This window comes from Scardinius erythrophthalmus (genome assembly GCF_964197995.2).
Source record: "Scardinius erythrophthalmus genome assembly, chromosome: 16".
Taxonomy (NCBI): Eukaryota; Metazoa; Chordata; class Actinopteri; order Cypriniformes; family Leuciscidae; genus Scardinius; species Scardinius erythrophthalmus.
In genome coordinates, this window is record NC_138236.1 from 35345116 (window position 1) to 35361122 (window position 16007).

The 16007-nt window shown below is 39.7% G+C and overlaps 1 protein-coding gene across 1 annotated transcript; it reads right to left on the reverse strand.

The window, feature by feature from the left end:
* Window positions 1–1688: 1688 nt before the first annotated feature.
* mtcl3a (MTCL family member 3a) lies at window positions 1689–14093 on the reverse strand. The gene is made up of 7 exons (XM_081389218.1): window positions 13385–14093; window positions 13132–13299; window positions 8618–8872; window positions 5659–6117; window positions 5335–5414; window positions 3732–5238; window positions 1689–2377 (listed from the first exon to the last, which is right to left on the reverse strand). Exons 1-7 carry the CDS (start codon window positions 13706–13708, stop codon window positions 2183–2185), a joined length of 2988 nt encoding a protein of 995 aa, XP_081245344.1. The 5' UTR covers window positions 13709–14093; the 3' UTR covers window positions 1689–2182.
* Between the last annotated feature and the right edge of the window lie 1914 nt (window positions 14094–16007).

The window sequence follows — 16007 nt, forward strand, 5'->3', positions numbered from 1 at the left end:
AACTTGTGACTAGTGTCTGCAGCTTTAATCAAATCAAAATTATTTACAAAATCATAGATGTTTTAGAGTTTCGTTTTGCTGTGTTTTTTCATGGTATTACAGTACATGGAGATAAGGGAAAATGTTCACTGTCCATTTCAAACAGACTTTGCTTTGCTCCGGATCAAAATACTTCCAGGCTGAATGACAATTGGTTCAAGCAAGGCTTTTAAAATGCTAATTCACCCAAAAATGACAATTATATCATCATTTACTCACCTTCGTGTCGTTCCAAACCCGTAAGACTTTCGTTCATCTTTAGAACACAAATTAAAGATCATTTTTAATCTTTGCTACACAACTAACACTTTGACGCTTTAAAAAGTTCATAAAGAGAACGTATAAAACTAATCAATATGAATTGAGTGGTTTAGCTCAAATCTTCAATAATGAAATCTCAGATTTCATTAAAAAGATCTTCATTTGTGTTCTGAAGATGAACGAAAGTCTAATGGGTTTCAAACGACATAAGGGTGAGTAAATGACAGAATTAAAATTTTTGGGTCAACTATCCATTTAATTAAATTAATCTGATGCCATGTCACATGATATATTCAAGATGAGATATTTCCAGTAGTTTCCTTTTAAGCCAGTAGTTTCTTTTGTGAACTATCTCTTAGAACAGCTGATTTGCAACAGATATGTAAACTTATAATGGTGGCACACTCTGGCCTACACGATCTGTTGCAAATCAGCTGTTCTAATAGATAGTTCACAAAATAAACTACTGGCGCAGACTACTTGCACAGTGAGAGAATAGTTGTCCAATTTTCATGTGTGGATGGACTAAGGAATAGTCACTCAAAATTCATAAATATTTAGTTGTCTGTGTCTGTTGTATTATTTAGTTGCCTATAGTCTGTGGGCCAGTATTAAAGGAACACGCCGACTTTTAGGGACTTTAGCTTAGACTTTAGGCGAAGCACTGCTACTTCTGCGGCGTGATTTACTCCAACTCTGAGCGAACTCTCTGCTCCTCACCACGGGGCTTCTCAGGCGCTGCGAGCAAATCACTCCGCCCAAGTAGCAGTGCTTCGCCTTCAGAGAATATAGTTCCCGGTATGTATACGGTTAGAAGATGGCTGTGTCTCATGTGACCTTGTTATTTGTTCACGCTGTGACTATACAAATCACAACATGTAAATAGGAAAATGATGGCGTTATTTTGTCACTTATTGGGAGCAGTATGCTAGCTGGAGCCGTTTACCTCCAGTCTTTGTGCTAAGCTAGGCTAGCGGTGGGTGCGTCAGACAGAGCTTATCTCTGTATGGGCTTATCTAACTCTGGGGGATACAGTGTATAAGCTAAAGGCCCAAAAAGTCAACGTGTTCCTTTAATTGCAAAAACTGCACCTCTTCTGTGGCTAATATTAATTTCATAATGATCCTTTCTCCGTGAAGTCAAGCAGCAAAAGTTAAGTGATAATGTGCAAATCCTACTGGCCCATTTTGGGGTGAACTAATATGCAAGACTAGTCTTACATGCCACTGTTTAAAACACAGAGCGTTCATCCTTTGCTGGGACGCTTAAAAAAAGATTGGGGGCATAAATTAAGAGTATACCCACTTCTCCAGGCACCACTACATCACTTGCCATGTTGTGGCTCCAGGCGAGACTAAATAATGAATAATACACATTTACGTCTAGAATGAGTGTCAATATTTTATTTATTTGTATAAATGCTCAATACACTTGGTATATTAATTAAGAAAAAGAACTGCAAAGGCATTGTCTAAATGATATGTCTCACATCAGATTAGCACGTAAACTAAGTGTAGAATCCATTTGTTTCTATAATAACAAGTCATTTTGGTTAAGGTTGGTAAAGGTATAACAAAGGATTTGACGTGAAACAGGCTTTGATATTATCAGTCAGACATCAGACCTCACACACACACATACACACACACATGAGGCCACATGTGAAGCATAGACAGAAAACAGGTCTACATTGGCAGCTATAAAATATAAGAGACTGGTTTATAAAAACAGAAAACATCATTTGTGAATCACACTGGTAGAAATAAAATGTACACAAAAGAATGAGAAAGGCAGTTAGATTTCATGGTTACAGAAATGTACACAACATTTGAACAGTCACAGTGTTTATTTACACAGGCATTGGAGTGTGTCTAACGCAGATTTAGATCACTGTCTCTGTGTGAAAGGTGGGGTAGGTGAGTGTTTGTCTCTGGGTGAAGACTGTGGGTGGGGGTGAGGGAGATGATGCAGATGAGACGGGCGAGCGGCTAGCCCAACGAGAGGGCAAACGCCTCTTTGCAGGACACACGGGGCGTGAAAAGCTCTTCTTGATAGTTACAGAGGACTCTTTGCCTTGCTGTTGAGACAAATATTTTTATGAAATATCATCGGATTTAAATATTCCTGTCAACAGCACACTCACCTACTCTGTGCGCTTTCATGTACAGAACATTTGTGAATGAATCTCACGAGATCTGTCAGGAGACGCCCAGGTCATGTTTCTCCCCAAAAGAAATTATGCGTTGTTTGCATAAATTAAAAAAGGAGCCTAATTGAAATTATTCTCGTTAATTTATTGCAGTCTATAATTCAAACTGCAAAGAAAGTATATATTTAAATTGTAAAGTATACTGATAAAGTACAACTGATTTTGATTACAAATGTGTCCAGACAGTTTCTTTTGATGCCATTGCATTTAAAGGAAATGGCTTAACTTTTGTTTTCAGCATATGTTCTCCATCTTAGAACTAACTTGAAATGAAAAGAACTGATTAAATCTCTCTGATGCTTTCTGAGTCATAATCTGACAATCATTTCCAGCAATTCTGTGTAATGTACAAAAGCGGTCCGTGCAGAGGAATACTGGCCATGGTACGTTTCTGTAATTGCACCACATACCTTTGCCTCCTATAAAAACAGTTAATTGAGGTTGTCTAAAGAGCTAGACATGAAAGATGTAAATTAAACTTGGTGCCACTAATTCTTTCCACTTCAAGCCTTGAAGCAAATTCCCGATTTCAACAATAAGAAGCTTCTGGGCTTCTCGCTTTGAGCAATCTGCCAATATTTTCTGACAGAAATTCAACTTAAGGAATTTTAATTGTGCTGCTTAGATGGTTTTGTGGGAATGAGGTATTTTAACAATACATTCTAAATAGACTATTTCCAGACATGAGAAAAGACTTTCGGTTGTAGATTTAGAGGGAATTGTCCCAGATTTAGAGCAATGTCTAATATATTTAGTGTTATTTATTGATGAAAACATATTCTGATCAAACAGATTTACCAATTACTGTGTGTATCACTGTACAGCACCCAAAGAAACCACCTATTAACCTTAGTTGATGTCAGAAATAAGTAAGGGATAACCCACGGCTAGCTGTGCATTAAACAATTATAATGCATGACGTGGAAGCAAAGAACCGCCTGTGGATTATCCCGATTATATTGCAGGCGCTACAACACCCTTTAACCGTATCTATATTCACAACAGGCTTTCAGACCTAAATGCATTTAAATATGGAACAAAGTGACTTCTTTTCTTGAAAAACTACTACTTAATACACTATAGTCATCTACACTTGCACCTCATACACTTCTCCGGCTGAGTTATTTACCATGTGTTTGAATGTGTGGAGCTCGGGTGAAAGTGTGTGCTTTTGTGGTTTGAATGGTGTGTGTCTATGTGTGGGAGTGTGTGCAGTACTGACCTGCACTGTTACATGTGTCTCTTTGTGGGCTATGACCTGGTGGTGCGGTGTGTGTGTTAGTTTCTGACTGGATCTGGGCTCATGTTGCATATCCAACATTTCCAAGAGGTCCATGAGGTCTTCTTCCTTCCCTGGACTGGGCTGTGACTGCTTCTGCTCCTGAGATCTCTCCAAATCCTCGTAACATTTGAGAATCCTCTCAACGGCTCCATAGTTGGACCTAGACTCCATTGGACGAGGATAGGCTGCTAGTGTCGAGGGCTTCCATGGATTTTCTTCTAAAATCCGAGATCTGGTGCTACACATGTCCTTTTTGGCCTGTTTGGATTTTTTGACTGCTTGATGTTGATCTGTACTAACATCCACAACTTTGCTGCACCTTTCCATCTGAATTTGCAGCTGTGGTGGACTTGCGCTAATTTCAAAGCATGTTTCTCCAACACTTGGGCCAAGTTGGTCAACTGAAGTTGGTGTAGTGTGTTCAGTCTGGAAAGGTTTAACTTCAACGTCTTTTTGTAGAATACATTCCTGCTTTGGAGATGAAGACTTAGAGACAAGGTCCTTTGTTTCCTTCCTTCTTCCCTCCTCCTTCGGCACAAGACCCGAGAGCACAACCTTTAGATTGTCTTCAACATGCATTGATGGGCTCTCTGTAAATGTGTCCTTAGATGTGACCTCTGGTAGACTTGGAGAACAATCAGAAGAAACATTCATAGAAATGTCCTCATCACACCGAAGACCCATTCCTGCCTGGAAGAGTGTACGGTTTAACTCTGCAGTTTTCTGCTCAAGTCTCTCATTTCTGGGAGTAGCTATAGCGCCAGGATATGGCGAAATGAAGTCTATTGATGCAACAGAATCTGTAGGCATGTTCATGGGATGAGATGCACTCTTGAGATCGTTTTTGCACACAGCATCTGTTTGGTTTAGACTGCAATCGGTGGCTTCAGCTGCAATGTCAATGTTGGAAAGACATCTTTTAACAGGTACATATCTGGATGAGCTGTTGCTGGCAAATCTACTTCCATCACAGGACCAGCGGCTCTGGCAGCAACTGACATTGCACTTGGAATCAACAGGATCGCAGCAGGATACATTCCCAGAGTCGGTCAGAATTTTCCCCTCATTTTCTTGAAGCATCGCCTCAAATTTTCGTACAATTGCGGGACTGGTGTACTTTCTGTCCTGGTGGGTCCCTGGCCGTTGACACAATTGCTCTGTGCCACTGGACTCTAATTCTGAAGCTGAAGGACTGCTAAGGTACCAAGATGTACTACGGGCTGGTATGGGTGGGGCTTGTTGTCTTATGTTGTCTGGTGGCTTCGCATCCCTTTGCTGTGATTCCATGTTACAACTTTCCCAGTTCATCCAGTATTGCTCATCAAGGGATTTAAGGTCTTCACTCATGTTTTTCAAGTACAAAACTGTATCCTCCATTTCCAAATTATCCTTTACCCTCTCCGCCAACTCAGCCTTTCTTGGAAAAAACATTGACTCACTGCGGCTTCTAAGAAGGGAAACCAAACAAAGTGATATCACTATGAAGCAAAGATCTGATTCATCATTTGTGATGCATGCAGCACCTGGGAGCAATGAGGTTTACCTCTTAATATCAGGCAGCTTCCTCATTTCATCCTGGTAGCTACAGAGTTCTTCACTCACACTAGCAATTTCCTTAAGTGCCTACAAGTTGTTAATGAATAAGAGGTATAATAAGAGCAAACCTTAGACCTCAGACCACAAAATATAACATTGCAAACACGGCAGCGAATTTCATCCATTACGGGATGAACAGTGAATTTACGATTTGTTTTGTGTTTCTATTAAGGAATAGTTCAGGAGGATTAGCATGAAAGTAATGCAATCGAGTAATTGAAACACCTGAGAGATTAGATTGAGATTAGAGGGTTATGAACAACAGTCTCACCGCATTAAGGGCAGTATTGTTCTTCTTTTTGTCACTTCCACAGGTTATTTCCATGCTCTGAAATCGTTTGAAAGGGTTAAGAAGGTCCTCTTGTCCAACGAAGCAGGACTTGTTCTCCATTTTCAATTTCAAACAGGTTTCCAGGATTTCTTCTAGCTCTGCAGTGTCTATAGCCTTTTGTTCACCAGTACCTTGCTTATTTAATAGTTTGCTTTGATCACTGCACTGGTCACTGGATTCACTGGTGATGTGACTGAGTTGACTTGTTTGGGAGTCGATGCTTGCATTGCTTTGCTGGGTAAGAGCCTCAGAATATTCATTGCTCTGGGCATCTGAGGGATAGGTAACTTCACTTGACAAAGAGCTGACAGAGCATGAGCTGATCCTTAGTGCATTTTGTTCATCAGTAATTGGTCTGAGAGAGCATCCAGTACGGTGAACCTTCACTTCATTGTACAACTGGAAAAGACAAAACAATTGTGAATGTAGTCCTTGGCACATCTTCTAATACCCAAACATTTGCCCCTTGCCAGTTTAAATCTATTATGCCAGACCTCCACAAGAAACCCAGCCATGCCCTTTCCTCTACATTAGGGATGGGCAACGTCGGTCTTGGAGTGCCGCTGTCCTACAGAGTTTAGCTCCCTCCAGGACCAACGTTGCCCCTCCTTGCTCTACATTTAACCACCCACCATTCCACACCATATCAGTAGAGAAGGGGTCTCCAATCCTGCTCCTGGAGGGCCAATGTCCTTCCTACGTTTAGCTCCAACACACTTGCCTGGAAGTTTCTAGTTACTCTGAAGACCTTGATTAGCAAGTTCAGGTGTGTTTAACTTCTTTTAGAACTAAACTCTGGCCATCCAGGAGCAGGTTTGGACACTCCTGTAGTAAAGCATTGTGCTCACAATGCCAAGATTGTGGGTTTGATTCCCAGATAATGCATGAACTGATAAAATACCTTGAATATGGTACTTTGGATAAAAGTATCTGCCAAATGCATATGTAACCACATACCAAAAATCTAAGTCATGGTTCAGACTAGAGCAGGATCCCACAAATGCAGCCATGGAAGGCCATTGTCCTGCAGAGTTTAGCTGCAGCCTTAAAGGTGGTATCAGCGATTTCAGGCCCAAACATAAATGATCACATTCATCTAATATTTCGCTAGCTGCACGCCCCATAAGCATGCTGTCAAAAAACCGCGTCTCTCTAGGTAGCCTAGATCTGCACACAAAAACAGTTGGTATCAACATCACTCAAAACCAAAATAAATAGTGTTCCAACCAATCATTGACAGGGGCGGGTGTTGTGAGGTTTTGCGCTCGTGCACGGCTGCCTATGACGGCTGCACGCGAAAACCTCACAACACCCGCCCCTGTCGTGATTGGTTGGAACACTATTTGTTTGGGTTTTGATTGTTTGGCCAAACAGACTGAAAACAGCTGTTTTTGTGTGCAGATCTCAGAGCCTAGGCTACCTAGAGAGACGCGTTTTTTTGACAGCATGCTTATGGGGCGTGCAGCTAGCGAAATATTAGATGAATGTGATAATTTATGTTTGGGCCTGAAATCGCTGATACCACCTTTAATAAAAGACACCTGAGCATAGGGGTGGGCGATATGACCAAATCTTACATTAGAATATGAACAATTTTATTTCACAATAATGACATAGGCTATCAAGATATAGTTATTTTTGCTTTTTACGATATAAAATTTGTATTGAAATTTCATAAATCTCATCAACAATTTCAAAATCACATAAAAAACTAACACTAGCCTAACTAATGTAAGTTTTTTTTAAAAGCTCGCTGAATACAAGTAAAGTTATAAAATAGGAACAAAGAAAATAGTTACAAAAAACTACAACAAAGACACAAATGAAATAGACATACCTGAAAAACTTTAAGCACTATAAAAAAATACAATAGAACAAAGCAGGTTTATTAGGCTGTTGTCACTTTAAGAGTGAACACAGTGATCTAATATACTGAAACACATGCGCTTTCTTTCTCAACCATTTAACGTTCACTTAAGACATAAACGACTTAGTCTATGAGGATCTTCGCAAAGACTGGCATTTTGACATACAAGTGTGTTAATTTGACTGTTCAGTAAGGCGCTAAAAAGAACAGTTCAGTATGCGGCACTGTCTCTCAGACAGTGCGCGCATATAACAAAATGAGTCCTCTTTTGCTGCTTATTGTGCTTGAACGGATTAAAATCACTTGTTTTTAAACCGCAAAGCTTAAAAATGCATTCAACGATAAGCTTTCGAGATGGCACAGAAGGGCAACATCACGTGAGCGTAACTGCGATAGAGACGATAGTCCAAAATGTTTGACACATTTCTACTGGTTGATTGTGTCTACTGGTATATTGCCCACCCCTACCTGAGCAAGCTAATAAAAGTCTTCAGAGTTATTAAAATCAAACATAGGTGGTTTGATCAGTGTTTGAACTAAACTTGGTCTAGAGCTAATAATGTTGGTCAGACTCTATGGGATTACACTTTGACAGACCTATGGAAAGTTCCATTATTGAACCTAGGACATGCTTCTCAACTGGTAGAGCACAGAACACTCGCAACACCTAGGTTGTGGGTGTGATTCTGAAGGAACGTTCATACTGATAAGATGCATAGCTTGAACGCACTTTGGATGAAGCATCTGCCAAATTTTCTCTACCTCTAGTTTGGAGCTCTAAGCTTAAGTCTGATGAATGCCTGAGCTAAACTGAGCTAAACTTCCTTTGGCAGTCACTTGAAATTCCAAGGTTTATATAATGTGACATCATTGCTTCCAATTTTAGGTGTTACCATTATCCATTCAGGCTTACTGGCAGAGCTTTCATTTAGCATGGAAGTAAACAGGAGCGCTTAGGGAATCATTTAATTTGAAACAAGATATGGTTCTCTCTGCTGAGATGTGGGGAGTGGCGCACATCCACAGACTCACCTCCTCAATCTTCCGCTGCATGTCCATGAGCTGGTTCTCCCACTCCTTCCTCTCAGCCTCAAAGCGTTCCAGCAGCTCAGATTTTTCCTTCACCCAGCCCTTCTCACTGCTGTCCAGCCTGCAGCGGAGGTCCATCGCCGCGCTGTGAGTGTCTTCCAGAAGCCTCTTTTGTTCCGCTCTTTCCCGCTTCAGAGTGTCCCCTAGTTCATTACTCCTCACAGTCTCCCCCAACACGCCACATCCTCGCGCTTCTAGCTGTGGGGAGAAGAGAGGCAGGGTTTTGCTGACCACCAAAGAGGAAATGGGTGTATGGGATAGTTGTACAAAGAAAGCAAAACATTTGAACAGGAAGAATCATGAGGAGTTTAGTTGGCAACAGGATGAAATGGACCTTGTGTCCTGACCAAGGCCTTGGATGCCCAGCCTAAGCCTGCAGACAAAAACAGCTCAGACTAGTGCTGAGAGTTTTGCATGTAATGGAGAGGCCACATTGGTATGCTGACCCCCCCATGACCCTGGAGAGAGCGCAGACAGCAAACACTAAAACCATATTTATCACAGAGCTTGATTGAACTCTGCAGCTGATGGAAGCTATTGATGTCATTGAGACCTATAGTCTACATGAGTTATAACACATAATTATGCCAGTTGTGTTTTAGAGATTTCTATACACTCCTGTTCAAAAGGTAAGATTTGTTTTAATTAATACTTTATTCAGCAAGGATGCATTAAAATTGATCAATGTTGACAAAAGACTTTATTTCAAATAAATTCTGTTCTTTTGAACTTTGTATTTATCAAAGAACCCTGAAAAAATTTGTTTCCACAAAAAAAAATCGAGAAGAAACCTTGGTAAGCATATAGACTTTTGTCAAGAACATTAAAAAACCTACATACCCCAAACTACAGTCTTCTGAACATATGATGATGCCACTATTCTGCTACGGCCAACAAAATCAGACTGGCCGATTACCAGAACCGACAGCTCCCCGAAAGTTCAGTCAGTGCCTTGTCTATTGTCAATAGCTATGTTTCCATCCACCTATTTTTATGTGCATTTTGGGATACTGTATAAAAAAAACTGCTGGATGGAAATGTCAAGATGCACTTAAATTCGTCGTTATTGCGTTTAGTCTGTGCTCTAAGACGCAAGTCGTTTATTATATCGGAGTGTCTATTTACACTAAGTGCAAATAACCCGCCTTGTTGGCGAGGCTATTTACACTAACTCCGCCCACTGACATCTGGTTGGGCCAGACAAAATTACAGAAGATGCTAGATTATCAACAGTAGCAATAGTATAGGGGTAAGGCACGTAGCAGAATGTTTTGACGCAAATCGAGTTCGAATCCGTCTTTTGCCGAAATGGCTCTAGTCCCTTTCCCCGTCACATATCAGACTGGAAAAAGTCATTTATTTTCAATAAAAATGAAGACAATATTAGAAAGGTGGAAATAAAGTGTCTAATGTGTGTTTAATAATAATAATAATAATGTTTATCGGTTAGGGGTAGGGGGGGCTTTATTGTCCCAAGGTGGCATCCAATTAATAATTTTTAACAAATATAATAATTTACACTCTATATTATTACTGCATACCCTTTAAAGCGGCGCTATGCAGTTTTGGCAATTTCTTCGCTTTTTGCTCGCGGGTTTCTCTATAGAGCTCCCCCTACAGCTTCGGAATAGATATTTGACAACACTGTCGTCAAAACTCGTTGGCGACTCTCTCCCCTACAATCTTCTCCCTCTGGTCATGTGCATTTGTTTTCAAAGAACCCGGCGAACGCACGGAGCCATGTCCACTGCCATGTCCATATAAATGTTTGGATAGTGTATGTGTGCAGTGCCGTAAAGCAATTTGTTACATCGCGAGACCTGATAAGTTGCAAGGGTGGTTTTTCCGCTCACAGCCGCTAGGGGGGTGCGAGAAGACCACCATTCAACCCGAAAAAAGTCACATAACCATTCCAATGACTCCGAAGCTGTTCAGTTAAGGTAATTTAAGCTAAAAAACACTGCATAGTTTCCCTTTAATATACAACAAGACTGAGGTGCAGATAGTATTTGCCACTATTTATAAATATAAATAGCCTCTAACTTACACTTATTGCAAAGAAAATACTGCTATTTTTATATAGTGTAATTAGCATATCGCTAAGAAAATACTGCTATTTCACTTAAAGTAAATCGAATTTTGCTTAGTGCAAAAGTGCAAAAATTGTTACGTACAGTGGCTTATACTACTTTTTTAGTTTATCAGGAAGTGAGGATTTTGTTGTCTTCGACTCACTGGATGGAAACCCTGCTTTCTTCACAAATGTTTTATGCAATATTCAGATTTTGCGCACAAGCTAAATTCGCAACTTTGGATGGAAACAGCTAATGAATATTAAATTCTTAATAATATAGCTGACAACTCAGCTGTGAAGTTAAGTCTTGATTGGACTGAACATGCATGCTCCACCATCAGGGCAACCGCAAAGACAAAAATAGGTGAATCTTATTTATGGTTCATATAGCAACGGTCCAGAGCAAAGCAGTGTTTGCACAAACAGTGCGCTCCAATAGCACTAAAATGAGCTGGCACACTGTCCTTAACCCTATGAGTTCTCCTGGGTGCACTAACCGCATGTTTTTACAAGCAGAGGGCATGTGAGACACTGATGTGACATGTAACCAGAGTTGAGACTGCAAGGGTGCTGCTAGTTTTAAGACTAAAATATAATTACCCTGGTTGCAGTGCACTCTGTCTGTGTCTGTGTAACAATGTCACAAAAACAGCCCTCTATTAATAGACAGCAAGACCAATCCTTTAGCATCTCACATTCCTAAGGGTGGGGCCCTGGAGCAACTCATCTCTGTTTTAAAGATCAAAAATATGCTCAGAAATATGCTGGCGAATACCCTGCTGTGAAAGTGGTAAACCGAAGAAATCCACTGGGACAAAAGTATGTGCCGTGGTAGGATGTTGACTGCAAAGAAAACAACTTTTTTAAGGTTCACTCCGACCCCTCCCTGAATTCTGTTCTCTGCACCAACCAGTACTTTGGGTGGATTGGTGTGGCTAAACCCAAATCGTTTTCTGAATTTAAACAAGTGCATATGCGGTCAAGCGCGTCCATTGTTTCACAATGTAAAACCTCAAACCATCATTACAAGACCACTACACATTATTAGGTTATTCTTTTGTGTATGAGTCCTGAGTCTAGTGTATGTCCTGAGGGGTAGTCCGTCACAAGATATGCCTTCACACAACAATCCAAAGCTCCTCTCCTCTTCATCTCAACAATGCCGACTTTGCTACTGTATTAGGAGTTTCTCTGAGTCACTAACTCACACTTACAATAAAGTATAAAGCCTTAGACTGGATTGAAATCTCTCACAATGGATAGTAAATACAAGGCGATCTGGACAGTGTCTTAATAAGGATGTCGTAAACTGTCGAGGGAAAATGCACTAAGGTGAAAACTAAGCACAAGATACAATTTTTAGTTTGGTAGTTTCCACACTAGTTTGCTTTGCACATTACTTTTACATTTGCATCTGTGTCATGCCAAATTTCTTTTTCATTAATTGATGAAATATATGATCTAATACCGCAAAAGAGCTGGTCTTCTGTGGCCACTTGCACACAAAGCTTCTGTTGACAGGATATATTTGCACTTGATAGTGTTTGTGTTACATAAAGCCTATGCAATCTCTGAGCTATGCTCAATGACAACCATTAGAAAACACACAAACAATTAAAAACTTTGCCATAAACTTTGACATTAACTTCATTTACGCCAATAATCTAATATAGATTTGTTTAATTTTTAAACAACAACTTAGTGTAAAACTTTTCATACTGTAAAAAGTGGTAACCTGTAATTGTTACCTTAAAGATCTATTACTACCTTATTTAACCTGAAAAAAATAATAATTTTGTTGGTATGTGATGTTAAATAATTTAGCCTTAAACCGGTTAATTTGGTTATTACCATTTTTAGGTTACTATGTTTGTTTGTTTTTCAGTAGAAGTAGTGTCACATGTTTTATTGGCTGTTATTTTATTTATGAAATAATTTATTATTTGTGTTTCTGCTGACCAAAACAACAGAATTGGTTTGATATTTTAACATTTTCCTTTTTTTCTGAATTGGTTTGTGCTTCATAATTGTTCATTATAATGTAAAAGACATTAAATAATATATAATACATTTTAAATACAAGGAAATATTTTATCTTCGATTTTTATATAAAAAAAAGCTAGTTCTATTTCATATGGCAAAAAAAGTGATTCCTTTCAAATCAGCATCAATAAACAACAAGTTCACATTGTGACAACTTACCCCATCTAGTGTGGCAGCATGCCTCGATGGTCTGTGTTCAATTAACTAGTTTTTTACCCTACGATGCAAATGCTGAATAGTTGTTTCAACACTTTCGGTTTGTCTATACTTAAAAATAAACCCACCTTTAGAAATAGACATCTCCCGTCACATATATGTTTATGCTTTATATGTTTCATACCTGAGTAATGCGCCTCTTCAGCTCTGATCGCTCCACTTCCCATGCGCATCGATCCTTAATGCTCTGCAGTTCCAGCTCACCCCGTCTACTTTCCTCGCGCTTCACCCCCGACTGCACCTCCTCTAAAACACACTTCAGGTCCAACAATATCCTTCTGTTTTCTCCACCCTGTAAACACAACGCAGAATAAGAGAAACGCACACTGCTGGTTGGTCAAAAGCCACTGGTGTCGCATGCTTGTGTGTGTAGCTACTTGAATATCAGCAACTTGTCTCAAAAGCATTTCCTTCTCCATCCTCCACTCCTCTTTCTCGTGATCGTAGCGTTTTTTTAAGTCCTCGAGTTTCTTTTTAAGGCGTGTGTGTGGACTGTGCAGCTCGTGACTCGGGGTTTGTGCACGAGGCGCTTCGGATGGTCCAGGTGGAAGCTGCTCCAGGAAGTTGCTCGGGAACGAACGAACCCGGGCGGGACTCTGGACCTTCTTACCGGGCCTCTCTAGACGAGAACACGGGACGAACTCCCAGCCTTGCGCCTTGCTCACATACCCGCTGGAACCATTTCCAAACGCATTCCACATCTTTCAGTCACAACTAAACACGGATAACAACCTCTCTCTCTTTTTTAACTCTTTGCTTTGCAGTTACAGTCCCCATAAAAAAAAATAAAAAACTCACACACACACTATTATCCGAAACCAGCCACTTGTGCCATCTCCTCCGCAGCCCAGGCTGGTGTCTCTGCGCCGGGCGCATTTCTTCCTTCCATGTCAATAAAGGACGACAAGGTCAGCCTGTCATTCTCCGGAGACGCCGATTTCACACTGAAAACAGTATAGTGTACACACTATCCTCTAAACTGCATCCTTTAGGTTATAAATTCTCAGTCTACATTATTTTGCTTTAATAAAATAAGCTAGTGAACTGCAGATTGAAGTCATCCATTAGCGTACTCTGCTTCAGACTGAAAACGACACCGACTGACTCAAGAGTCAAGAGCCTAAAATACTCTGATGTATTTTTACCTCTGTAACTATGTTGTAGGCCTACCTTGTTGTCATTCGGGGTCCTTGTGCACACCGAAAGCTCAACTTTAAAGTTACCATTAAATCAAAAATGATGATTCTTATTTTTTGTATGGAATACTCCAGTCTTCATTATAAATGATTTATCTGCACAATTGCAGATCATTCATTTTTACATTCATGTCATTTTTTATTAAAAAAAACTTTCCCTCCCTCTTGCAGGACATCTCTTCCCTTCTCTGATGACATACACGACATCGACCAATAGCAAACCACATCCATCCAATCAATTCCCCTTGGACAAAATCAAGTCCCGCCCTAACATTTGTTCTTGTTTGAGAAGCAGTTTCACTCTGATATAAATGGAAGCTTGTTTCCACCACAGATTAAAACAATTTAAAAGATAATTGCAACTTTTTATCCCACATTTCTGATTTTTTTTTTTCACAATTGTGAGTTTATATCTCGCAAATTCTATCTTTATATCTCACAATTCTGACTTTACAACTTGCAATTCTGACTTAATATCTCGCAATTCTGACTTTTTTTTCTCACAATTCTGATTAACTAGCAATTGTGAGTTATAAAGTCCAATTCTGTGGGAAAAAAATACTAACTTCTCATAATTCTGACTTTATAACATACAAATGTGACTTCATGACGCACAATTGTGAGATTAGATCACACAATTCTGAGAAAACAATAGGGAAGCTATTGCAACTTCTGTTTCATTCAGACAATGAGAACCACGAGAATCAAAAAAGACAGAGAACACAAACTTCAATCTCAACAGAAACAGTAAGAATGTTCATTTTTAAGGTTAACAATGAGTAGAAAAGTAGAAAACAACAGCTGCTAATTTTCACTGTTTACAGTGTACAGTAGATAGTCATTATAACTGTGATCATCAACCATAAATATAAATATATATCACACACTCTTTATTTTTAAAAGGTTTCAAATGTGTTTTACAGCCTGATGCCAAAAGAGTTTGCATGGTTCTTTAGAAAATACACTGGAGCTTCAGAGAAGGGCTTTACTTTGTCATCTGATAAAAGATGATATTAGGAACCAGGACACTCATCACATATAACGTAACATCAAGAACTTTTTAATCTCCAAAGAACCAAATGGCCAACTGAGGGTTACTGAGAGAACTGGTAAAATGATTCTCAGTGAGATTGATTCTCAATCTTTATTTTTACTAATGTACGATGCTCAAATGTTTCAACATGTTTTACAGTCCACAAAATGGAAGCTTTCATATTCTGTATAAATATTCAGATAATCAGGACCAGGGCTTGACATTAACTTTTTCGCTCACCAGTCACTGTGGCTAGTGGTTTTAAAAAGGTACTAGCCACTCAGCATTTTCATTGGCCACAATTTTGCCATTGATACCATGGGGAAAAATTGACATATAGATATTTTTAATATTATCTCATAATTTGGCAGCAGGTTTATTAGGCTGCTGTCACTTTAAGACCTGACGCACTGATCCATTACACTGTTACACATGCGTTTTCTTTCTCAAATGTTTACGTTCACTTAAAACATATCTGACTGTGTTTGCGTGAAGACAAAATACATTATTTTGTGTGTATTTGACTGTTTAAGCGCAAAAAGCAGCGAAAAATAACAAATTGTGGTCCTGAGAGGCGGCTTTCTTTGGGTGTGAGCACAACATCTGCGGAAATGAGAAAAATTATGCGCAATACGCTCAATCCCACATCGAAATTCAAGCCCTGTAACAACAACATTCATCCAGAGCAAATGAAACGAGTGAGTGGTGGGAGGAGTGTTTGTGTGTAACTCGCTGTCGGAGAGATGAGAGAGTGAGAAAGAGCTGCTGGTA

Excerpts from the sequence above, each read along its gene's own strand:
- mtcl3a (XM_081389218.1), bottom strand. The coding sequence starts at position 13,708 with ATGTGGAATGCGTTTGGAAATGGTTCCAGCGGGTATGTGAGCAAGGCG. Across the intron at positions 6,118-8,617 it reads TGCAGCGGAAGATTGAGGAG|TTGTACAATGAAGTGAAGGT; the intron begins GTGAGTCTGTGG and ends TGTCTTTTCCAG. Across the intron at positions 5,415-5,658 it reads ACAATACTGCCCTTAATGCG|GCACTTAAGGAAATTGCTAG; the intron begins GTGAGACTGTTG and ends AACAACTTGTAG.